At 52.6% G+C, this 24,746-nt stretch overlaps 2 protein-coding genes and 1 non-coding gene across 3 annotated transcripts; all 3 read right to left on the bottom strand.

The window, feature by feature from the left end:
• LOC141490195 (acetylcholine receptor subunit delta-like) lies at window positions 1-8,079 on the bottom strand. Its single transcript, XM_074190431.1, has 9 exons — window positions 8,002-8,079; window positions 6,234-6,278; window positions 5,991-6,100; window positions 5,288-5,443; window positions 3,316-3,427; window positions 3,038-3,152; window positions 2,166-2,367; window positions 1,930-2,048; window positions 1-578 (listed from the first exon to the last, which is right to left on the bottom strand). The coding sequence occupies exons 2-9, from the start codon at window positions 6,266-6,268 to the stop codon at window positions 396-398; spliced, it is 1,032 nt and encodes a 343-aa protein (XP_074046532.1). The 5' UTR covers window positions 6,269-6,278; window positions 8,002-8,079; the 3' UTR covers window positions 1-395.
• Window positions 8,080-10,034: 1,955 nt separating this feature from the next.
• Window positions 10,035-18,379, bottom strand: PRSS56 (serine protease 56). The gene is made up of 13 exons (XM_074190430.1): window positions 18,271-18,379; window positions 16,855-16,992; window positions 16,347-16,400; window positions 16,052-16,241; window positions 14,482-14,581; window positions 14,202-14,361; window positions 13,920-14,062; window positions 13,029-13,191; window positions 11,947-12,129; window positions 11,688-11,840; window positions 11,211-11,270; window positions 10,446-10,552; window positions 10,035-10,220 (listed from the first exon to the last, which is right to left on the bottom strand). The coding sequence occupies exons 1-13, from the start codon at window positions 18,377-18,379 to the stop codon at window positions 10,035-10,037; spliced, it is 1,746 nt and encodes a 581-aa protein (XP_074046531.1).
• A 4,983-nt stretch (window positions 18,380-23,362) lies between these two features.
• On the bottom strand, window positions 23,363-23,466 carry LOC141490378 (U6 spliceosomal RNA). The gene has a single exon (XR_012469205.1). It is a non-coding gene; the product is annotated as a U6 spliceosomal RNA (small nuclear RNA).
• Between the last annotated feature and the right edge of the window lie 1,280 nt (window positions 23,467-24,746).

A 24,746-nucleotide genomic window follows, 5' to 3' on the forward strand; every position in this document is an offset into this window, starting at 1 on the left:
TTGAGTGTGATGAGAGAGAAATCACATCCATAAGGACTTAATTTGTTGATAGATTTAGCCGCACTGAGTTCAAATGCGCCATCAGACACTAATTACCTATCTATGTGGCCTTGGACAAGTCACTTAAACCCCAGTGCCTTGCCAAAAAAAAAAAAAAGTCAGCAGCTCATGTGTCCTCAGGAATACAGACTGCTCTATTCCCATCTCCTGTCCTCCCAGCCTATCTCCTTCCTCCAGGATAGTGTTGAGTCAGGACCTGGCCTTTGGAGAAGGGGGATCTTAGCAGGAGCTAGGGATGTGGCCTCTTCCCCACCTCTCCCCAGACGCCTGTCTTTTAGAGCACTTCTCCTTCGCAGGACAAGGTCTGGGTCTGTGGGTTCCTGGCTGACCAGCTCCTAGATGAAGCGTTTATCCTTCTCAGAATAGGTGAAGGGATCCCCAGGGAAAGGCTGGAGGGGGGGCTGGTTGTACATTCCCTGCAGGAGGATCCAGGCGGTACCCAGGGCCATGAGAGGGGTCACCACAAAGAGGCAGAGGCGATCCACGGTGCGGGCCACCCGACCCCAGCTGTCCTTCTCCTAGGAGACAATCAGTCCTTCGCCAGGCATCCATTTAGGAACTGCCCCCTGCCCTCGTGGCTAGACCAAGGAGACTCAAAGACCACAGTGAGACAGAGTCGCCCAGAACCGCGCAACCCCCAGAGTCCTTCCCGAGACTCAGAAAGGGGCAGAGCAGTCGTCATGAGTGACACGCCATTTTGTTGCCTTCATGAAAGAGTGGTCTACACTGCCTTCCCTTCCCAAACACTCATCTCCGTGACCTGCCATCTCAGGAGCTTCTGGTCCTTCTCCTCTTGCAAAAGCATCTACCGTCACTGACTACTGTCCCCCTCCCCCGGCCAAACCCTCCTTGGTTTTGACCTCTCTGTCTCCTTGTTTATATACTCGACCAAATCAGTGGATCATTGATTTCTGAGTGGAAAAGGCCTGCTGAGGTCCATTTGGTTCACATACACACACCCATTCTCCAAATGAGGGAATGGAGTCTTAAGGCAACAAAATGACTCCCTACAATGATATACAGGACATAGATTTTGAATTCAAAGGGACCTTAGAGGTCATCTGGCCTAACCCCTTCATTTTATAGATAAACTGAGGCCAAGAGAGGCAAAGAGGCTTGCTCACCCAAGGATGCAGGGACTACATGGCAGAAGTAAGATTTGAACTCAGGTCCTTTGACTCCTGCTCTCCTGTCCTATACTCAGCTTCTAGACTCCTTGAGGCAGATGTAATCTAGTCCTCTGGCCCTGGTCTTCTTCCAGTTCTCTACACCTTAGCAACCTAATGCATTGCCATGGCTCCACTTAAGGCTTCATGGTGCTCTCTAGCTCTGATATTGCTTTTCATCTCCAGCTGTTATATTGGGTTTTAGAAAATTTGGGTTCAAATCCCCAGGTGTGCTGCCTCTTCCTGTATGACCATGTGTTAGTTCCTTCCCCTCTGGACCCAATTGTAATGAGGGAGGTTGGTTTCATGGCCTCTGATGTCCTACAAGGCTATACCTATCATGCTCTCTGTATGACCCATAAGGCAGCAATCTGATGATGATGATGATGATGATGATGATGATGATGATGATGGGTGGATGGAAGAGGTAACCTTGATACCTTCACAATACTTTCACTCCAACCCCTTCCCATTCTACCTACATCTACCTCCAGAATATCATTTGGCTTCCATGCCAGCCTTGGGAGCTAGAGAGAACTCAGAATTCCCCATCATCCCTAAGTCCTGGGGGAAGAGGGCAGCTGAGGGCGACCCTTGGTCACTGGGAACATGGGCTATTGGGCCAGCAGATATCTTAAGTCATGGTGCCCAAGATTTCTCCCTTGCCATCTCCAGCCCAAGGAACCCTGGCACCATTTCTCACCTCATTGTAGTTATTCTGATCTCTCATGTGGTTGACAATGAAGTTGGCGCCATCCACAGCCGGCTTGATCTCATGCAACAGCTCTTGCTGTGACTCTTCAGACCCTGGTGGGGGCCGCCCTACCAGGAGACATGAGCACAAGGAACTCTGCTAAGATGGTAGAGACAAAGGGCAGGGCCCCAGCTGTCTGCTTTACCCCCTACACAAACTCCCCCGTCCCCAGCCTGGACACTCACGCGCGGGAGTGACACGGCTGGTGAGCCCATGCCTCTCCGACTGCTTCTCAAACATGAGATCACTCCGGGACTTGACAGTAAAGTATTCCTCAGCTTTGGAGATGTAGCCCAGAGAGCTGCTGCGGCGTATCTGGGACCCCAATGCTGGTTCAGCTTCTGGCTGGGACATGTGCAAGATCCGGGGTAGGGTCTCCAGAAACATCTGGGGGAAAGAGGAAGGCTGAGTTGGACTTGGGTCTTCCTGATTCAGTCTACTGCTCCTGCCCATTCTCTCACTTTTTATAGCTGTTTATGTTATGATCTCTGTATGCTTTCTTCTCCCCTCCCTCCTCTCTCCTTCTCTCCTTTCCTCTCTTCTTTTTTGTCCTTCCCTTCTCTCCCTCCCCATCCCTCCATCCTTTCCTCTCCTTTCCTCCCTTCTTTTTCCTTCTCTTCTCTCCCTTCCCTTCCCCTCTTCTCTTCATTTCTCCTTTCTTGTCCTTCCCTTCTCTCTCTCTCTCTCTCTCTCTCTCTCTCTCTCTCTCTCTCTCTCTCTCTCTCTCTCTCTCTTCTCTTTCCATCTAGTTACCTTCCTATTATATATCTCTTGGGCCCTGGCTCTCCTTCCCTTCATGTCCCACTCTTTACCCTCCAGATTTTCCAATCCCTTTCTCAGCCCGGCCTCAGAATAGGATCCCCCCTTTCTCTCTCCCCCCATAATACAACACTAGACTAGAAGCTCTCTGAAGGCAGGGACTGTTCTTTTTGCCTGATTTGTATCTCCAGGACTTAGGACAGTGCTTAGTGTGCAGTAAGTGCTTAATAAATGTTCTTCATCTTCAATTATCCATCCCCCCCCACTAACCTCTCCCATCTCTTTTCCCCAGACCCACCTTCCTGACCCCCTGTGAGAGGACATGGGTGCTGGGTGTCCGGTGGTGGATGTTCAGAGTGACCACACAAATAAGCACGATGATGGTAACAAGGACCATGCCAAAGAGGAGAAACCTGCCATGGACAGAGATGGGCCTGAGCCCCAGACTTAACCCCAATCCCTGAGTTCTGAACCCCAAACCCTGAGCCTCTAGCCCCAAGCCCCAGCTCCTGTTTCAGTCTATTCTCTGGGAATAGAGAAGGGAGAAGAGCAGAGGACAGGGGCAGTCTCACTCACTTGCCAATGAGGGGGATGGCATGGGAAGTAGCGGGCAGTCGCTTGGAAATGAGCAGCAGGAAGACAGACTGGGCCAACAGGACAGAGATGGTCACTGAGGTCTTCTCACCACCTGGGAAGAAGACCGGCCATAGGTTCTGACCCCTAAGTCCCTGCCTTGTGACCTTTAACCCCAAACCTCATCATCACTTTTAGTTTAGGGCTCCTGGGGCTCCATCTCTGATTGCCCTACTCTCCTCCTGCCTCCTGGGGCTGTTCTGGGCCTTTGGGAGAATCTATTGTCATGGACCCAGAACGAGGGCTGGGTTAGGGGGCTGGGCAGGGGCAGGATGGTAACTAGGTGACACAGTGTAAGAGAAATGGTGACAGAAGACCCAAGATCAAATACTGCCTCAGATACTAGCTTTTTGATCCTAGGCAAGTCACTCAATCTCTGTCTGACTCAGTTTCCCCAACTGTGAAATAGAGATTAATAATAGCCTCTAGCTTTCAAGGTAGTTGTTTCCTGGTCATATATAAAGGGCTCCAGAAACGTGTTATTATTCTTATTCTTTTCCCTCCATAAACAACTTCCCATGATGCCATGTGCCTGGAGGAAGTCTTTCACCCATTGAGAGGAAGATGGTTAGAGCAGAGAGCAGAGGAGGGCAGGTCTGGACCAGGAAGGTCCCACTTGGTGTCACAAGGAAGAAGTTTGGGAATGGATAGAATCAGACACCTGGGAAGGTCACTTGGTCCATCTCAGTCATCGTGCCTTGGATGCTCATGATGGAAATAATCAGTGGAAACAATGGAAGAAATATCAGCTCTTGGGCTCAGATCCTGGCTTTGACTCCTACCTTTGGGACCTAAGACAAGTGACTTTCCTTCTTTGGGTCTCAGTTTCCTCATTTAGAAAATGAAGGGGTTGATCCAGACAGGCTCCAAGGCCTGTCCAGGGTTAGATATATGATCCTAACCTCAGGGCAGGGCATTATACCACTCTAGGCCTCAGTTTATAGCAACATCAACTGAGGGGATTAGATTAGATAGTCTTAGAGGATCCCAGAGCTTGGGTCCTGCCAGCCCAGGGAGCTGGAGGGAGAACCTCTCACACTTGGTGCTACTATCTCTGAACTATTGGAAAGCCAATGGGGGAGGCTGAGAACCAGAGGGATGGGGTCAGGGTAGGGTTGGGGGGCTAGAGCCCCTCCCTCACTGTCAGCAGGCAGGTAGAAGGCCAGGTTGATCATGAAGGAGATGAGGACACAGGGCACGAGGATATTGATGATGTAGAACAGGGGCTTCCGGCGGATGATGAGGTAGAAGGTGATATCCTGGTAGCTGCTGCTGGCGGGGGAGACGCTCTGATCGATGTTTTTCCGGGCAGGTCGGTGAATGATTTCCCACTCCCCATTTTCTGGAAATGATACAGGCCCCTTGGACCGAGGAACAGAACTAGAACAGGGGAAAAGGACACAGAGCCAGACCAAGTTTCTTAGAGTCTAAAGAGGAGGGGAGGGCTGGGTACCTGTGAAGCCTGCAGGGTCAATGACAATCCACTCCACAGGGTAGGAGCGCCCACTCTTTACATCTGTCTCCTCCTTCAGCTGCAAATTAATTTCTTTAGCTGTGTACGTCAGGGAGCTGTGGATGATGGAGGGAGACGTCACACTGAGGCGCCTGCCCTGTCATTCCTCCCCCTCCATCGTCCCCCCAGCACGGAGCGATGGTTGGGAGAAGTTGACTCTGTTTCCTCCTGGGCCTTGTCCCTTTCTGTGTCCTTCATGGGATTCAACCCTGGCCTGGGACTCTGAGGCCTCCCCCAGCTCCTTTGGATCGAGTGTTTAGGTATCCTCCCTCAGGTCCCCTGGGGTGATGCTGCCCATGGACTCCAGGATAGGGACAAACATCGGACCGAGGGAGGAGATGCAGCGAAGCCAGCCTCTAGGGAGAAGCCGGCCTCTAGGGGCTGGAGGCCCCAGTGTCCAACCTGAATTTGAGGGAACAGTTCTGCCAATCAAAGGGGAAGTAGGTGACAGTGATGGGGCAGGAAGACTGGAAGATGGCAGGCGGCAGCCAGTAGACATAACCAGAAGGGTAGAGAAGAATGTTGCAGGCATAGGAGATCCGGAAGGCACCATCATTGCTGCGGGAGGGGAGGGGGGCAAGAGCAGAGGTCACTGGGGGGGAAGGGGCAAAAGTTGAGGTCATAGGCGGGGTAAGGAAGGCCGAGAGAAGAGGTCGCTGGGAAGAGGAGGGCAAGAGTGAAGGTCACTGGTAGGGAAGAGAGCCTTGGGTGGACTGGGGCTGGGGGGAAGCCATTAGAGGAGGGGCCAACGGGGTGGGGCCAGGGCAAGAAGGAAGAGCCCTATAGGGATAACAGCTTTAAGATTTGCCAAGTATTTTCCATGGATTCTGTCATCGGATTGCACTGGTTGCCCTGGGAGGGAAGAACTATTTTAATTCTGTATAGATGAGAACCCTGGGGCTGAGGGAGGTCAGACAGTCAGAAGTGGCCATGGTCCTTGGTCTTCCCAGCTCCATCCTCTACTGATTAGGAGTAGATGGAGAGAGCTGGGGGCAGGGGAGCCAGGGCCGGCAGCTGGAGGTAGCTGGAGGCAGATGGGGCGGTCAGGACTACTGGAAGGAAAGTGGGGAGATGAGCGTTGTGGGGGAGCGGACTCCAAGCCAACCTGTTCTCCAGGACAATGTCTGGGAGCCACAGCATGTCCGGAGGCAGGCGGAGGACACTGATGTTCCCAAATTCAGCCGTCTCCCACTGGAGCCGACTGTCGGTCCAGCCCTGGAGATCCAGAGGACACAAGGAGACACAGTTCCATCGTCTCCATCCTGTTCCAGCCTGAGGCTGGCACCCCCAGGTGACCCAGAAATTGTGGGGTGCTCCCATCCCCACCCAGCAAGCCAGATTTTCTCACGTGCTCGATCCACACGTTGGTGGTGAGGGTCTCATCAACTTCTTTCTGAAAGAAGAGTAATAGGTTGAGATCTGACCTTAGGCCCTGGAATAGGCCTTTACTTGTTTGTTTATTTATTAGGGGAGGTTATAGGAGTTAAGTGACTTGCCCAGGGTCACAAAACTAATCTGAGGCTGAATTTGAACTTGGGTCCTCCTGACTCCAGGGCTGGTGCTCTATCCACTGCACCACCTCCCAGGCCCAATTAGGCCTAAGGGTGTTGATCCAAGGTCTGGGACCTCTGAACCTCTAGGGATGAGGGGCGGGAGTTGGGACACAAGGATCCCGAACAATAACCCTCTTTACTTGAAAACAGCTTCAATAACAATAATTGGAGATGCTGAGGCCTCAGAGTCAGGGTCAAGTTCTGACATCCCACGGATAACCCTGGGCAAGTCGCTTCACCTCCGTGGGCCCAGGCAAGCCTCCAGATCATTATTGGAAGAGTCAGCCATCATCTACACTGGTAGAGGGAGTTTCCTCACTTGGAGTTCCCTAGACCAGGGGAGTCAAGTTCAAAAAGAAACCAAGCCCTGTGGCTCATCATGACTAAGAAAATCACAGGTTAACATTATCTATGTTTCGTAGTATTTTCATGAGTCTGCTTGGGCTGCTGGGCAGTCACCTCTGCCCTGGACCATGGGAAATCACAGATCCAATTAAAATAATGATAATAATAAACATTTCAATGTGACTTTAATACATAATTTCATTTGCTCCAACAGACTTCTAGATTTAACTCTAGAAGGGACCACTTCAGACATGCCCAAGGGGAGTAGGAGTCCTAGAATTCAAATTCTGGTCTTTTGACTCCAAATCCAAGAAATCTTTCCACTGTGCCAACCTGTCCCTCCTTGGGGCGACCCTGGAAGGGAGGTGCTACCATTATGCAATTGAGGAAACAGGTTAAATGACTTGCCCAAGGTTACTCCACCAGCTGGTAAGATTTAAAGTACAATTGGAACTCAGACCTTCCTAACTCCAGGCCTTTTGCTCTCTATCCATCGTACCACATTGACATTTACTTTTGGCACCTTTGCTTAGGCACTTTCAAAATATATCAATACAATTTATTTTCATATGACCACAATTCCCAATAAATTTCTCTCTCTATCTCTCCCTTTCCCCCTTCCATTTTTTTTTAACAAGGAAGCAAAATGGACCTACACATCAACCAAGTCTGACCGTGTATATACTGTTTCACCACCATAGGCCACCACTTCTGCCTAAGCAAGGAAGGAGGGCGGGGCATTCGCAGCATCTCTTTTTGGTGGACAAGGCCCGTTTTTTCTTAAAGAATTTCTCTGACCCAAAATGGCGAGTCAGCTCTCAGGCATTCTGTTAGCTGCCCCTTCTCTTTTCTATGTGGGTGGCTTTATTCAAGTTGCAGTTTCAATTCTTTTTAGCTGATTCTCTAGGTTAAACTTCATATGATTCTCTCTTCCCTTGTTCCCAAACTCCTGGGTTCTTGCTTCTTCCTTCCTCTCCTTCCCTTTCTCAGTTCAACTTGGGTCAATAAATGTTTATTAATCCTACCCTGCTCCAATTGATCCCTGCCCTCAGGAAGAGCATATTCAGCTTCCAGAGAAAGTCAAAGTCACAGGGGAAGGATGGGGAAAAGGGTCTCCTCCTGCTGCTCACTGCCCACTCAGCCCTGCTGAGCAGCTGCCCAGAGACCACCTGGGGAAGGCCAGATGACCTTTAGGACCTCAAGGAGTCTGGGACTCACCAGGGAGATGAGGTTGGAGAGGGTGAGGGCCAGGGTGATGTCCACCTTGTCTCCTTGGTGTTCCACTGGCCGAAGGTTCTTGTTATAACTCTTCTCTTCGAAAAGATAGTGGATGAGCCGTTCCTCCTCATTCCGGGCCCAGGCACCTGGGAAAGGAAGGGGCTGTCTGGGGAGCAGCCCGAGGGGTCAGGCCGGGGCTGGGTGGGACCTCCAGTCCCTGTTACCAGGGACTGAAGCTGGATAAAGACCCCAAGAGGCTGGGTCCTTCAGTAGGGTTGGGGGGAGTGTTACAGGATTGGAGGAATGGAGAAGGTTCTAGTAGGGATAGAAGCAGCAAGTAGTGTGGGATTAGGGCAGGGAGATGGGAGGAATGGCCAGTGTGGGTGGTAGGTTGCTCCCCTGAATGGGGGGGTGCTGGAGGGGGTGAGATGGGGATCCTAGAGGTGCCAGGGCCTTACCGGAGATGACCAGAGCCGTGAGAAGTCCCAGCCTCAGTGTCCAACCCTCCATTGTGTCCTCCGTCCGGTCTGCAGCCCTGGACCTGACCCCTACTGTCTTAGAGAGGGTGCTGATGAATGTAGATAGGACTGGGGGGGGCAGGGAGGGACAGGTGGTGTTGGGCTGGGGGGAGGAGGAGGAGGAGCAGAGGAAATGAAGAGATTAAGCAGCAACCCGATACCTAGGGCGGCTGATGGAGGGTGAGACAGAGGGAGGAAGGAAGGAGGGGGCTGGGGCGAGCTGGGCAGGGGGCCTGGAGAGCCGGCCGGGCCAGCTGTGGCCGTCACTCATCTCCGAGGGACAGCTGCATTCCTGGGGGGCAAGGGGGGAAGGACAAGAGGCTCTCCCTCTAAGGGTGACCCCTCTGCTGAGGGAAACATTAAACCTAGAAAATTCAAGTCCATTCAACAATTCTTTTCTGGAACACAGACAAAAAGAAATGCGCCTTGGCCTTTAAGATCTTCATATATACAATAGTTTATTGGAAGAGAGGAAGAGGAGCACACATTTATTAAATACCTACTGTTTGCCAAGAGACCCTGGACCCCTAGGCTCTGTAGTGGCTTTGGAAAAAAAAATGGACACCGTTTGTTTTTCTATCAATCCCATTTCCCAGAAATTTTTATTTCTACCTTCCAAAGAGTTATCCCTTATAACAAAGAATAAAAAAGAAGTGAAAACAATTTGTCAAAATTAGCCAGCACATCCCCCAAAATCTGATGGGTATGCCCTGTTCCAAACCCATAGGCCCCCACTCCACCCCAAGCTCTTGAAGAAAAGTTCCTTCTATTTCCAGATGAAAATTGTTTGTTCTCCCTCTCAAGTCTATTCCTGCAGAGGTTGATGGGGCTTTACTTGGTGACCTACTTCCTGGGGAGTCTTGGGGGAAGGGGACATTTATTATGGAAATACTAGTTCTCAGATGATATACAGTTATTTGAGTTAGGGGTATGGTACCCCCCATGTAAAATTTTTGACCCTCCCTTGGAACCAGAGAAAAAAGCCTAAATTATGATGGCATTAAAAGCTAAAATAGGTCGATAGTATAGACTGATCTCCATGTACTTTGGGCTTTTCTGAGTTTCCAAATTTTTCCTGTCATCCACTGGTTTTCATATGTCATCTGTGGCTTCTGCAAAACTCCCCCCAAATTCTGATTTAATTTCTTACACCAACCCAAGATATGGAGAAAGTGAGATTGGCTAAGTCGTGATTTTTATGTGTCTCTACCTCCCAACCCCCATAAATCAAAGCTGCAAATAAATAACTACATTCTCCTGATCCCTGCCCCTCCCCACCACTAGCTAAGGGCCCATGGGGTGCAGCATCCTCCCCTCGGGTCAGTCACGGAGCATCCCCACCATCCACCTTCATCTGGAGGCTGGGAAGATGGGGGGGTTCCCTGGGCCCCTGAATCCCTGGCCCCACCTGCAGGAGCTTCAACTCCAAGAGACTCCCCTCAACTTGTTCTCCATTGCCGCGAGACTAAGCCCCAGCTCTGTACCAGAAGGACATCTGGTCTGGGGCCTTCCTGCCTATGTTGGGGCCCCAGCTCTGAAAGCCCTCAAGGCCTGGGCCAAAAGGCCAGGGAGGCTATGAGTGAGGGTGGCAGGCTCCAGTCCAATCATGGTGGCGAAGACTACTCTCCGGCCCCCCACCACTGCCCTGACTTGGGCCTGGAAGAGTCCCTTCTGAGTCCTGGAGCCCAGCTCAGCCAGAATCTGTTCAGGGAAAAGGGCAGGTCAGGAAGGCAGAGGTATGTCCCCTTTCCCAGCACTGTCCTCTCTCTCCCTCTTCTGGGGGGTCTTCAGCAGTGGAATTAGAGCCCTGGTTTAGACTGGGGAAGGGAAGACTCCCTTTGTCCTTTGACTTCCTCCCTAGGTCTCCCTGACTCTGGTCTGGTTAAAGAGAAGACAAGCCTGGGGTCTCAGGGGCTCTGTCCCTACCTCCTGAAAATCCATAGCCAGTTGGTCATGGGGCACTTGCAGGATCCAGGCATAGGCTCCTCGAAGGGCAGCCAACTTGTGGCCCAGAGGAGCCAGCCCAGGGCAGCCTGGAGGGAGGGAGACGACACTTCAGGTTAGGACTTTGGAACCACCCTCTCCCCAGATCCTCTCCACTCCCAGAGTCCAAGCTCAGAGCAGACAGGGACTTGGGAGGACATCAAGTCTAACCCCCTCCTTTTACAGAGGAAGAACTCAGGCTCCCTGCCTCCACTCCTGCTGCCCACTTGATTTGGTTGCTTGCTATCTATCTGCCTTACTTTCCTTTCTTAGAATAGTTTATATTTCTCTTTTATTATTATTTTTAAATTTTTGGGTTTTTGTAAGGCAATGGGGTTAAATGACTTGCCCAAGGTCATCCAGCTATTTAGTATCTGAGGCAGGATTTGATCCTCCTGACTCCAGGGTCGGTGCTCTATCCACTGCACCACCTCACTGCCCCATTATGCTTCTTTTTTAAAGATTTCCTTCCTATAACCCTCTGAACTAGACGCCTTCTTTACAGTTAAGGAAACTGAGGCTCAGGAAGCTTAAGAAGACCTCTACCCAGGGTCTCTGAGTATCAATGGCAGGATTCAAAGTCGGGGCTCTTCCCAACTTCATGCTCCTCTGCCCTCTCTCCTCTTGCCTCCCTCTGGAGATCCTGCTGCAAAGGGTCCAAGGGAGACAGCCTTGGTGCGAGGCTGGGGGGATGGCCTGCCCCTTTACCTTTCACTTCTGCCTCCTGCTCCTGCCTTCCCCGGGATAGGGGGGCTTCTCCTTGGGGAGCTGAGGAAGAAGAAAACAGAGGGAGAATTTTGTCCCAAAGTGGGGGGATGAGGACATTGAGACCGAGAGAGAGAGAGAGAGAGAGAGAGAGAGAGAGAGAGAGAGAGAGAGAAAGCAGGAGGGGCATCCTTAGTGATCCCCAGGGATTTGGGCATCTGGGGCAAGGCCCAGGGCAAGGGGCAGTGAAGTTATTCTGAGGAGGAATGAGGAGACACTGCCTCTAGGCCAGTGCTGGGGAGGCTGCCGAGAGGAAAAAAGGTGGGGGAGACGGGGAAAGACAGTGAGCATTGGCAGGGCCCTGAGGTAAGGCCCCTTTGTCCTTGCCTTAGGTGAAGCTCTAGTCACCTGAGTGGAGGAGGGGTGGGGAGTTGGGCAAAATGGAGGGGGCCAGAGAGGCAAAGAGGATTGCCCTGGTACCTGTGCCAAGGCCCCGCTCCCAAGGATGTTCCAGAAGCCCCAGGCCTAGTTGAGGCAGTGTCCGAGCCAGACGAAGCAGCCGCAGATGGCGGGAGACAAAGTCCTGGGCATCTCGGAGCAGCCTCAGCAGCCTCTGGACCAGAGAGCGCAGCTCTGGGGGAGGGCACAGGATGGGGCAGGTTGGGGAGGGAGTCCAAGCCCCCCCCCCCCAAGTCAGCCACCCTGCAGCCCTGCCCCTGAACAGCCGGGCGAAGCTGACCACATCTCCTCCGGTGCAGCCCACATTTCTTCTGGGCCAGGTGGGCACAGGTGCCCAAGCCTCGAGAGGTGGGGCAGGAGCGTTCGTAGAAGGCGCACAGGTGGGTCAGCTGGACCGCAGGCTCCTCCTCGGCATCCTGCGCCAAGAACTCCCGGCAGCTGGGCTCCCGACTGGAAGGAGGGGCTGTGGAAGATAGAATGGGATGGGCTGTCTCATTCTCTCGGTCTCTGTCTGTCGCTGTCCCCCTCCCCCCATCTCCTCTCTCTCTCCCTCCCTGTCTCCCTCCGTCTCTCTGTCTTTCCGTCTCTGACCGAGTTGCTGTCTCTCTATCTCTCTATCTTCTCGGCCCCCAACTCTCAGTCAGCAAGTCAATCACCAGCCTTCATTAAGAGTTTACGTAGTCCTAGTCTCGAGGAATAGGGACAAAATGGAACAGTCTCTGCCCCCCGGAAGCTTACATTCTATTAGAAGAATCAACATGATCAACGTGTATGGAAATCTATCCAAGGAGCGTGTGAGACCTGGGTTCAAATCCGGCCCCAGATATTTCCTAGCTGTGCGACTCTGATCAAATTGGCCAACCTCTCAGGGGTCGGTTTCCTCATCTGTCAAATCTGGATTCCTTTTCATTCTACATCCATGAGCCCTCAAGAGAAGAAGGGAGTCGCTGGACAAAATGAAGGCAGGAGAGATGGCGATTTGTCCAAGGAGGGCCGAATGGCACCAGAGCCTGTGTATCTTCGGTTGCTAATAGCCCAGCATCCAGCCTGGGCTCGATACCAGCTTCTTGAATGGATGAGAACACTGAGGCCAAGGTCACGCCGGGGTATTGACAGAGACAAGATCTGAATTCAGCTCCTCCCTCTAAATCCAGTGTATTTTCCACAACTATAATCATAGCCAACTTTTTGGCACAAGAACACTCATTTTTGCCTCATCATTAGGAGTTTAATCAAAGGCCGCTAAATTTGAAGTTGGTTTTTTCCCTGGGTCCTAGTTCTTGGGAGCATAAAAGTTGAAAGGTGGATCCAGAGCAACCCAAAGGAAAGGCAGATGAGGAGGAAAGGGATGAGGGTGCTTACCGCTCATTTGTTGGCGGATCCAGTCCCTGAAAGCGACCACACGGGTGTATACCCCGGGTTTGCCTGGCTCTCCACAGCCATCCCCCCAGGAGGTGATACCATAGAGGACTTCCCTAAGGGGGGGCCCAGCCACGGAGCACGTCAGAGGCCCCCCCGAGTCGCCCTGTGGATGCATGGAAAGAGGAGGAGGAGCTGGTAGACCCTGGGGCCATCATCTTGTCCCTCCAGCACCAACCAAAGAGCCATTCTGCACAGTTGCAAAGGGATCGTATGGAGAATGGGATAGAGTCAGGGGACCTGGGGGGCAATTTGATCCCCCCTCTGAGTCCCCCTGTAAAATAAGGGATGGAGCTCGGATAGTCTGATTCACTTTCAGTGACTCAAAAGGGGAGAGGGTAGGAGGATTACTGAGACTTAACCCCAAGCCCACTTTGCCCTCCAAAGCTACCTGGTCCAGTTTGTGGAAAGGGGCATCGCTGTTCTAGTTTCTAGGAATAGGGACAAAGTGGGAGAGACCCTGCCCTCATTTGGAAATACATCCAAGGAGCCTGCGAGACCTGGGTTCAAATCCTGCCTCAGACATTTCCTAGCTGTATGGCTTTGAACAAGTCACCTAACCTCTCAGGGTTCAGTTTCCTCATCTGTCAAATGTGGATTCAATGGTCTCTAAGGTTTATGGAAACCTCAGTGTATGAGAAAGGGTCCAGAGGTCCAGGGTAGGTGAGCAACTGGACCAGGCTCATTCAGCTAGTATCTGAGGTGGAATCTAATTCAGATGTCCAAATCCAAATCCAAGGCTCTTTCCATTCCAAGAAGTTTTCCCTTGTAGGAAAAGCTATGTGGCCCCTCTCTGGGCAGAGCACTGTCTCCAAAGGGCTCCTTCCCTCCTACCTGGCAGGAGTCCACTCCTCCAGAGAGATAGCCAGCACAGAGCATGGTGCTGGGGTGAAGTGCGAGCCCCAGAGCTGTTCGGCACGTGTCCAAGCTGAGCAAGGGTACCCTGGCCTCCTGCACAGCCTTAGCGGCAGGCCCATCTGAGGGGGAGGGACAAGATACCATTGGGACCCCTTCTTCCCACCTCCCCAAACACCCTCCTCCTCCTTTCTCCCTCCCCCTTCTGGGCTGTGTGTATGTGGGGGGGGGGCGGAGAGCTAGCCCCCCCCCACCTCACACCTTCATAGACAGCTCCCCAGCCGGCAATGGAGCAGATGGTGCCCGGAGGAGGCTCTCTGGGCTCATCAGGCAGACAAATAGGCCATGCCCACTCGGATGGGGGCACTGGTGCCCACAGCTCCACCAGAGCCAAGTCATTTTGGAAGGTCTGGGGGTCAAACTATAAGGAAGAAGAAAGTGGATGTGTCAGGGGGGGGCCAAGAACTGGGGTGTCAGAGCTCTGGGGAGCCCTGGGCCAGAAGTTTGGGAGGCGAATAAGGAAGGGCTCTGTGAGTCTTACCTTGGGGTGGGGAAGAATGCGGTTAACAGGGATACCCCCCTCCAGCTTCTCCCTAGGGGGGCTGCTCAGGGTCACGGACCACAGGAGCTCATTCTGAAGGCTAGTGAGGAACACAGGATGTGTGGTCACCAAGGAGGGGGAGTGGAGAGGCTACTGACTCCCCAGAGGTGGCATCACACACAGACTTGCAGATTTAGAGTTGAAAGAGACCTCAGAGTGTAGACAGTCCAATGCCCTCATTTTACAGATGGGGACACTGAGGCCAAGTAAAGTGACCTGACCAAAGTCACACAGGGAATAATTGACAGAGGTGAGATTTAAACTCAGATCCTCTCTAAAGCCAGCGTTTGTAGAGGGCTTTAGCTGTCCTAAAAATGTCTCCTTTTATCCTCATAACAACCCAGCGATGTGGGTACTGTTATTATTCCCATGTCACAAAGGAAGAAACTGAGGCAGACAAAGTGACTGCCAAGCCTCACACAGCCAGCCTGGGGCCGTACTTGAAACTCGAGGCTTCCTGCTTCCTTGGCCACAGTCCTAACCTGTGTGACATCTAGGTTTGCTTAATGAAATGTAGATGTTTTCTCTTATTGCTTTGAAGATGGGATGGGGTGGGATGGGAGGGAGGAGGAGAAGAAGGAGGAAGGAAGATGTTTTCTTTGGTAAGAAAACATCAAGATCTGAGACCCTAGAGGATTTCATTGACTTCTTCCTCTTTCTTCTTTTCCTCCTTCCTTTCTCCCTCTTTCACTCTCTCTTTTATCCTCTCTCCCTCTCTTCCTTCCTTCTTTCCTTCTTTCCTTCTTCCTTCCTCCAGTCATCTATCTGTTTCTTTATTGTTTGTTTTTGGGGGTGGACCTGGGACTTTAACAATGTATGAAACTCCCGTGGAGGAAATGCCCTTTGCTACTGAAGGTGAATGACTCTCATGCCACACACAATCATAGAGAGCCATTGATGGAGGCATTCTGAAAGATGTGTCCAGCGCAGGTGAATCTTGAACCCTGGTTCCTCTGAGTCCCAGCCTTTAATATATATGCTCTGAACTGACCCTCCACCCGGGAGGTGGAACATCAGTCATCGTTCTCACTTTCAGTCAAGTAAATGACTCCCAGAACAGTGACTTGCCCAAAGTCACGCAGCTGGTAATCTCTCGAGGTGGGTGCTTAACCAAGGTTCCTCTGGACTCCTTTCTAGCCTCTATTCCCTTGGCCTTTCTGAGGGTCTGGCTCTAAATTTTGATACTAAGGTCATATCCAGAACGAATGTGGAGCCCCCTTCCCCTTCTTCCCCTTTTCCTTCCCCCTTTCCCCTTCTGCTTCTTCCACTTTCCTTCTTCCCCTATTTCCCCTTCTTTCCTTACTTTCTCTACTTCCCTTCTCCTTTTCCTCTTCTTCCCCTTCCCCTTCCCCTTTGCCTTGACTTGGCTTTTGAATGGCTTTAGAGATGCTTCCCTCATCCGCCAGGGGACAGCAGAGACCACCATCTGGTTGAGATGGGCTCAGCTTCTAAGCCATAGACAATCACTGACCTCCCTCCATCCCTGCCCCCCACCTTCCAGGGGACACACCTTGCAAAGCAGTGAGCCGCCGTGAGGACCCAGGCATCCCCGACCAGGACCCCTCCACACATGGGCTGCCCATTCATCCTCAGTGACACCAGCCACGGCCAGGAACCCGGCGATGCCACCTTGCCCCCCACAATTCTGCCCTGGGCCCACGTCAGATTGGCAGTTCCCTGGCTCTGTAGGCCACAAGTCACTGATGAGAGAGGAAGGGGAGTCAGGATGGGGCTCCAGCCCTGTGGGGTACCGCCTGCGACTGCCCCACATTCCCCAGCCTCCTGCCCATCCCTGCAGCCCTTACCTGGCTTCTGTTGCCCAGGAAAGTTGTGGACATGAGGCTGCTGGCTCCCAAGCCCTAGGGTGGGGGGGCCAAGAGGTGAGGGACACAAGACTCGCCTCTGACAGCACATAATCCCTGCCCCCAAGGATCTCCGAATCTCTGAGCTAGTAGGGGCTCCTTGGGGTGAGGCCGCCTGCTCCACCCGTTCCCGGCAGGATTCCTGTCCACACCACCCCAATAACTGGCCATGCGCTCCCCCAAAGGACTTCGTCCTTGGGCTGAAGGGAGAAATCCTGCACACAGAATCCCTATGATCTAAGCCAGGGGTGCAGCAGAGGACTGGTGGGGCCAGACCAAACTCTCTTGTTCAGCCTTGAGGAGGAAGGCAGCAGAGAACAGAAGGGGGAAGGAGAGGAAAGAAAAGGGGTTATGGGGGGCATGGTGCCCGGGGGAGGCGCCCCAAGAGAAGAAATGCCTCAGGTCTAGGGCAGCCTCAGCAAGGTTTCCTGTCCCTCCCCCCAGGGCTCACCAGAACAGGGTGGGGGGTGGCCGACACAAGCCTGGCACCTCCGGAGCCTGCGTCTGTAGCTCAGAGTCGCCCTTTCTATAGCCAGTGAGGCTTTTCTCTGGGCAGCCTTCATCAGGAGAGTCCCCTGATCAGACAGAGCTGTGGAAGCAGAGGAAGGCAGGGCTGAGGCACATCAGGAGACTCTGCCCTGGGGGGAAGAGGAGCCCCTTTCGCTTATGGCTGGGATGAGACACCTGACCCAAGGTCACACAGAAACGCCAAGGAGTCTTGTCTCAGAGTCGGAGGTCCCCTGTACCTCCACATCGAAGAGCCTCGAGCTGGAACTAAGATGAGCCACCAGGGCTTTGTCCCATCTTTCAAGTAGCATAGAAACTACTGAACTGAGCTCCCAACTGGCCTGAACGAGCTAGCTAAACTAGGAAACTGCTGGGTGGGGCCCCCCAAGCTATGCTTGGGTATGTCCACTCACGGGAACATAAAATCTCATGAGGTCTCGTTTACCACTGTGACTTAATCTGTCTCAAAAAGTTGATTTGAGGGGGGCAGCTAGGCAGTGCAGTGGATAGAGCACCGGCCCCGGAGTCAGGAGGGCCTGAGTTCAAATCCGGCCGCAGACACTTAATAATGACCTAGCTGTGTGGCCTTGGGCAAGCCACTGAACCCCATTGCCTTGCAAAAAGCAAAACAAACAAACAAACAAACAAATAAATGAAGCTGGTTTGAGGTGGACTTGTCCCAGGTAAAGAAGTGGCCAGTTATAGTGACCTGCCCCCAATGCTTCCAAGGGCTAAGTACCCCGAAACCCAGAAAGGCTAAACCTAGCGTAAGGCTTCGGAGCTCCCCCAAGTAATGGGGGAGACAGACGGAGGAGAGAGATCTGAGCCATTAGGGTGCCTCCCTCCACCCCCTACCCCAACCTCAATTTCTCAATGAACTCTCTCCTGACTGACTTCCAACCTCTTCTCCTAACCTCAAAATTCCTGCCCTGATCTCCGACTTGGCCAGCCAGGAGGGTACAGTGAATAGAGTGCCGAACTTTGGATGAAAGGGACCTGAGTTCAAATGAGACCACAGACACTTAATAATGACTTAACTGTGTGACCCTGGGCAAGTCACTTAACTCAAGGAAATGTCAAACTACTCCAATATCGTTCCAAGAAAATCCGAAAAGGGGTCAGAAGGAGTGGAGCACGACTGAGATGACTGTACAACGGCTCGGTCTCTAGCTGCTCTTCAGTCCCTCAAGTCTCTCCAGCCCTCCTCTCCGGCCCTAATTCTCACTTTGCTTTCTAGACCCGAATCTATTTTTTACTTCTCTTTACCAAATTCTCTTTAATTCCCCCAACCCCCCCCCCCCCCCACACACACACACATTCCCCTTCCTCTCATGCTCCGGACGACCAGGGATGAACTCACCTCGAAGCGTAGTTCTGGCCAGGTGCTCTTGCCTGGGGACTGCGGGCCCCACACCCCCGGGGCCCCAGAGGGACAGGAGGCCCAGAAGCCCCAGCACCACTGGCAGCATCATCCACTGAGGGCTTGGGGAAAACCAGCTTGAGCAGCCCCCTTCCAAAGCTCTTAAGGCCTCTAAAGGCCCCCTCCCCGGGCCCCCGGATCCTCCTGGCCCCTTTGTTCCGGTGACCTTGGGTCCTCGGTCCTCGGACCTCTCTAGCCTTCTGCCTATGTCTCCCTGGCCAGGCTCTCCCACCAGGCCCTGGCTTAGCAGGAACTGGACAGATGAGGTGAGCTAGAAGGGTGGGGGTGGGGGGACAGGGGGCTGGGGGCACGGACCCTCCTCCGGGCGACCCTGGGGTCCAGCCTGGGGTCATGAATGAGGCCTTCGAAAATGCCAGCCGGAGGGAAGGCAGTGGGAGCGGGTGGGGAGGGGCCTCTCCCCCTTCCCCTGGGTCCCCTCGCCCCCCACCCCCAGTCACAGCCTTTGAAGTCCTGGCCTCTGGGCTCTTTGTGAAAAGGGCTCTTGTTTCCCCGGCCCATCAAAGGGGGCATCAAAGGGGGGAAAGCAGGACTAACGGTTGGGCTGGTGGCCCTGGAAGTGGTGGGAGGGAGAGGCCAGACCCAGGACAGCCGCTTCCCATCCCAGGGCGCCCAGAGACCAATGGAAGGGCAATGGGGGTGAGGGGGGACATCTTGGAGCCCCCCGGCCTGGGAGTAGGAGGAGGGCACCTCCAGGCCCTCCCTAATTGCTCTGCTCACAGGCTCCCACGAGACTTGTGCCCCGGGGGTCCCCGGTGGCCTCTCCCAGCCTGCTCCGAGTGCCTAGCTCTGGAAGCTGGACTCCAGGGGCTTGGGTTCAAATTCCAACGTAGTAGGCCGACTTTGGCTAAGGCCCTTCTGCTCTCTGCGTAGTCCAAGCGGGGGTTTGGATTCGGATGACTTTTGAGGTCCCTCGGAGCGCCGGCTCCCCGGATTCTGGGCCCCCTGCCTGGGCCCCAGGAGCTCCAGGCCTAATTGCTCCGGGCCCGGGCCCAGGCGATTGTCACCACTTCAAAAGGGCAGGATCAAAGGGCTGTGATTAGCGCAGTAATTACTGGAGGGGCGGGGCGGGGGGAGTGCGGGCCCGTGGGGGGGGCGGCCGGGGTGGGGGGCAGTGGGAGGGGGAGCCGGCGTGGGGGGGGCAGCCGGACCGGGGGGGGCAGCCGGACCGGGGGGGCAACGGGGGGGCAGCCGGAGAGGGGGGCAGTGGGAGGGGGAGCCGGCGTGGGGGGGGGCAGCCGGACGGGGGGGGCAACCGGGGGGGCAGCCGAAGGGGGGAGCGGCCTGGGGGGGGCAGTGGGAGGGGGAGCCGGCGTGGGGGGGCAGCCGGACCGGGGGGGGCAACGGGGGGCAGCCGGAGAGGGGGCAGTGGGAGGGGGAGCCGGCGCGGGGGGGCAGCCGGACGGGGGGGCAGCCGGACCGGGGGGGGCGAACGGGGGGCAGCCGGAGAGGGGGCAGTGGGAGGGGGAGCCGGCGTGGGGGGGGCAGCCGGACGGGGGGGGGGGCAACCGGGGGGCAGCCGAAGGGGGGAGCGGCCTGGGGGGGCAGTGGGAGGGGGAGCCGGCGTGGAGGGGCAGCCAGACCGGGGGGGCAACGGGGGGCAGCCGGAGAGGGGGCAGTGGGAGGGGGAGCCGGCGCGGGGCGGCAGCCGGATGGGGGGGCAACCGGGGGGGGGCAGCCGGAGAGGGGGCAGCCGGAGGGAGGGGAGGGGGGGGTGTCCGGGGAGAGGGGCAGGAGATGAAAGACTCTTGGGAGGACCTGAGCTGGCAGAGGGGCTGCCACCCTTCCAGAGGGCACTTTCTGTCCCCCTTCCTTGCCTGTTCCCCTCTCTTCCCCTCCTTCGTTGTCCCCACTTCCTTCCCTGACCCCCTTCCTTTCCTGTCTCTCCGTCTTTCATGGCCTCCTTTCCTTCCCTGGTCCCCCTACCCAAATGTCCAGTGGACAGTGCTTGGGAGCAGGTAGCAGCTGCGGTACCTAGTGAGGGGTCCTGGGGCCTGAGGCGGGCTCCCTTACTTCCTGGACTTGGGAAAGAAATGAAGGGGAGAAAGACTTCGTGATCTAGACATGAACAAGTGGCTGCCAGTCGGGGGAAGCTGAGTTCAGGTTTGACCTTGGGCATATCTTGGCCGTGCTCTGTGGGTTAGACATTACATTCCCCAGGGCTCCCCTTGAGCAGAGTCTCAACAGCTATAAATGACAGCAGGCAACAATGAGGAGCTCCCCGGGCTGCTAAAATCCCAGACCTTGGGATACCCTGACCCCCCAAATCCCTGTAACTGGAGAGAAAAGGATACCTATAGCCACCATTTACATGGGTCTGGCCAGAAAGTCTACAAAGCCCCTCACATCATTTGTTCTAAGGACTGGCCAAAGAGACCCCTTGCTTGAGGTAGGCTCAGATATTCTCTGCCAGTGGCCAGTCCATGTGGAGCCTGAGGGGCCATTTTGGCCAAGGTGAAAGTCTTCCAATGGACTGAGGAGCTGGAAGGACTGAAGCCTCCAGAGTGGCTCAGCAGGAATTGAGTGGATGCAGAGAAGACTCCCCACCCCCCATCAAGTAGCCCACCTCTTCCCTGGCAGTTTTGGGGTGAGAAGGGCAGTTATGTTCTTTTTTTGCCAACTTTGTATTTTCAGTTTTAACTTGCTCTCTATTTATTCAGCTCTTAGAATGGTGGGGAATTTATTCTGGCTCTACCATATTCTCAGAAAATCACTTTTCTAAAAGCTCCTTTGTTTCAACTGCCTTATTGATAAAGCGGAGCACACCGATGGGGGCTGATGATCAGTGATATTAGAAAGCCCAGCCCTTGGGGACCTGAGGAACGTAGTCGGCTGCCCTTTGGGAATAGAGTCCACTAACTTGGGAGAGTGTAATAAAATAGAAAATACGTACAAAGAGATTTTTAGGGGGAGGGTACTAGCAAGAAGAAATGGCTGAAGGAATTAAGGACCTAACATGAGGACTGCAGACACCGAGAGAAAGGTGGACAGGCCATACTCTCAAGGAACTCCCATTCTTATGAAGGGATTAGGTCACTAGGAAGCTCAGAATAGGCCTTTTGTAGATGATAGAATAGACAAGCCTTGAAGGAAAGAGGAATTCTATAAGACAAGATGAGAAGGGAAGGCACACCTGGTGGGAGGGACAGCCTGGGAAATGGTCTGGAGATGGGAGATGGAATGTACAGGGAATAGCTGGTAGACTAGAGGGGTTTGTGTAACCTCAAGCCCAGCCAGTTATATATATATATATATATATATATATATATATATATATATATATATATATATATATATATATATATATGTATATATATATATATACATATATATATATATATATGTATATATTCTATGTATTCTTTCTCCCTGGTCTATCCTTTTGCATGAGTTTTGGAAAAAGTAACCCAGGCTGAACCTGAGGTAAAAACTGCCTGAGCCAGAAAGTGTTCCCTTGAGAATGGCTCAAATCCAGAATTATCTATTCCAAGTGGGTGGTAGCAAAGGCCAGGAATGGAGACTGAGTCAGGAGGGAGTGGTCTGGGTCAGTTCCTAGTGCTGCTGTGTGGCCTTGGGCAAATCACTTCACCTCTCAGTGCACCAGATGATGTGGAGGAGAAGAAGGGGTGTGCATTGGGAGAGGGAATTTCCACAGAGGAAGTTCTCTTTGCCAGTGAAATCTCACCCAATTTCATTCACCCCGCCCAAAATTGGGGGTCATCAGTCAGCTATTCCAGCAGGTGGCCACCCCCTGAATGTTTTTGCTTTGTCCTGGACATCTCTGATTACTCCCTTCACAGCAGGCGAGATCCCGGCTTCCCTTATCCTGGGTGCTAACCACCAGTGACATGTTTTCTATTCTAAGAAGGCTCCCCAGAAATCTGTGTATATTTCAAAGAATCACAGGATCTTGGAAGGGGGCTCGAGCCATCTCACTGAGAAGTCAACCAATAATCATTTATTAATCTCTTACTGTATGGGGGGGGCACTGTGTCAAACACTGGACTGAACAGTTGGAGCATCCCTGACTAGTGCTCATTCCTCCTTGCAAAATCTTTCTGACAGCCTGTCTTTCAGACTGTGGTGGCTGGTTTAAGTCTCTCCTTCCTGGTCTTGGTGGGCTTTCTCCTGAGTCTTGGTATCCCCAGCATAGGCTAGTTTCAGATGCTAAACAGGATTAAATATGTGTCTATAGGAAACAGCAGGAGCTTCAACTGGTCCCAGGCTCACAAAGCCCACACCTCCTGGATGAGGATGATGGTGATGATCAAAAAAGGAAAGGGGAGGCAGAGGTTGGTGAGAAGCCCCCAGGATGCTAAGAGTGGAACCTCTGGGCTTTCACCACTAGGTGGAGCAGCAGAGAAGGTAATGCCTCTTTTAAGGGCTAGGAGCTCTGGCCACTGGTTTCTACAACCCTGGGGAGCCCATTGTGGGAGTGTCATTGCCCCCTCTTACAAATGGGGAGGCAGAAGAAAGGGTTCCAAAGTCTAGTAACTAGTCACAGAATCACAATATGAAGAGATAAGTGTCCCTTGACCTCAGATTATTTCTGAACTCTTTTCTTACCAGTATTAGTTCAGTGTGTCTGGGGCCAGGTGATGGGGAGGTCCAGGCAGAGACTGGAGAGTGGGACATTCAAGAGCCAGTTTCACTGGTCATTTTTCAGTTACACATGCCAAACTCTTCATGACTCCATTTGAATATTTCTTTTTTGTTTCTTTGTCAAGGCAATGGGGTCAAGTGACTTGCCCAAGGTAAGTAACACAGCTAGGTAATTATTGTCTGAGGCCGCATTTGAACTCAGGTTCTCCTGACTCCAGGGCCGGTGCTCTATCCAGTGCACCACCCAGCTGCTCCATTTGAAGTTTTCTTGACAAAGACACTGGAGTGGTTTTTCATTCCCCTCTTCAACTTATTTTACAGATGAAGAGACTGAGGCAAACAGAATTGAGTGACTTGCCCAGGGTGATACATCTAATAAGTGTCTGGGGACAGATTTTTTTTTAAATAAGCAAAAAATATGGAACGCTTCACGAATTTGTGTATCATCCTTGCGCAGGGGCCATGCTAATCTCTGTATTGTTCCAATTTTAGTATGTGTGCTGCTGAAGTGAGCACTGGGGACAGATTTGAACTCAGAAATTGGAATCTTCTTGTCTCCAAGCATTGCTCTTTCCATGCATTTCCATCAAGTCTAGCCTGTGTCTGAGGCTGGATTTGAACTCAGGAAGAGGAATCTTCCTGACTCTAGGTTCAGTGGTCTATCCATTGCACCACCTAGCTGCCCTTTTAAGATGTGACTAATATAATGTTGAGCTTGGAAGAAGAAACTTTAGTGGTCATTTGACAGAGGAATTGAGCCTCAGAGACTAACGTGATCCTGGATTTGATTCTATTGTAGGGTAGAGATCGATTAAACTCAAGTCTATCGACCTAGTCCACTTAACCCAGCTGCCTTCATCAGGTGAGAATGCATTTTGTTTGGACCCATGGTATGAAGTCGGTGTCCATAAGGCCTAGGTAGCTCCCTAGGTGCAATAGGAAATCTTAAGAATTGGTTGAGGGATTTGGTCATCCTTTGTAGGAACTAACATAAAGCCAAGAGTTTGGAATTGAAGATCAGAGAATGGATTGGTGGAGGAAGAGAGCGCCTCGGCTTTGGTCTCTTTTGCTACCCCTCTCCTTGGATAGAGGAGAAACTTCAGAAGACCAGAGGATTTGAATTTTTCCATCAGAGTCTTAGCAGCAATTCTGACTTCAAATCAGTCCTTGGCAGAACAGATTGGATGTGAAATGTAGATTCGAGTTTCTACAAGGAGCTCAGGAAAAGAAAAATCTACAACATAATTAATAGAAATTTCTCGAGGATTTCAGCGAAAGGACTTCCAGGAGCCATGAATCATCTTATCCACAAGTGCCTGAGCCCACTTTTGCTAGGATCCTGAATATTGGTGAGAGAGCACAGATCTTATGAGGTGCTCAGGCCGCTAGGTCTGGAGGGACAGTCCTTCAGAGTTCCCCTAACGTTCAGTAAGATCTAAGTGTGATGGATTCTGTTTCGTGTTTTTAAGAATTTGTTAATGCATGTTTCTGAGTCTTTGGTGTTTGGGGTGTTTCTTTTGTGGTAGACATAAATAAATGTGCTCTACCTGGTCCATATTTTGTACACTGAGTATCTTTTCTATAAAAGACCCTCTTAATCCCCTTAAAAGGAGGCCCTAACCAATGGACATACCAAGCTTTATTTAAGTTATTGTTCTCTGGAATTCTAGGGAAGGGCCCAATGAGCCTAGAAAGTAACAGCCTCTCACAGGTTCTCCCAGGACAGCACTCGGTTCCCATGAATCCAATCTGAGTCACCCCTTGTGAGGGGGCATCTTCCAGACCATTGGCAACAT

The sequence above is a fragment of the Macrotis lagotis genome, chromosome 5 (genome assembly GCF_037893015.1).
Source record: "Macrotis lagotis isolate mMagLag1 chromosome 5, bilby.v1.9.chrom.fasta, whole genome shotgun sequence".
NCBI lineage: Eukaryota > Metazoa > Chordata > Mammalia > Peramelemorphia > Peramelidae > Macrotis > Macrotis lagotis.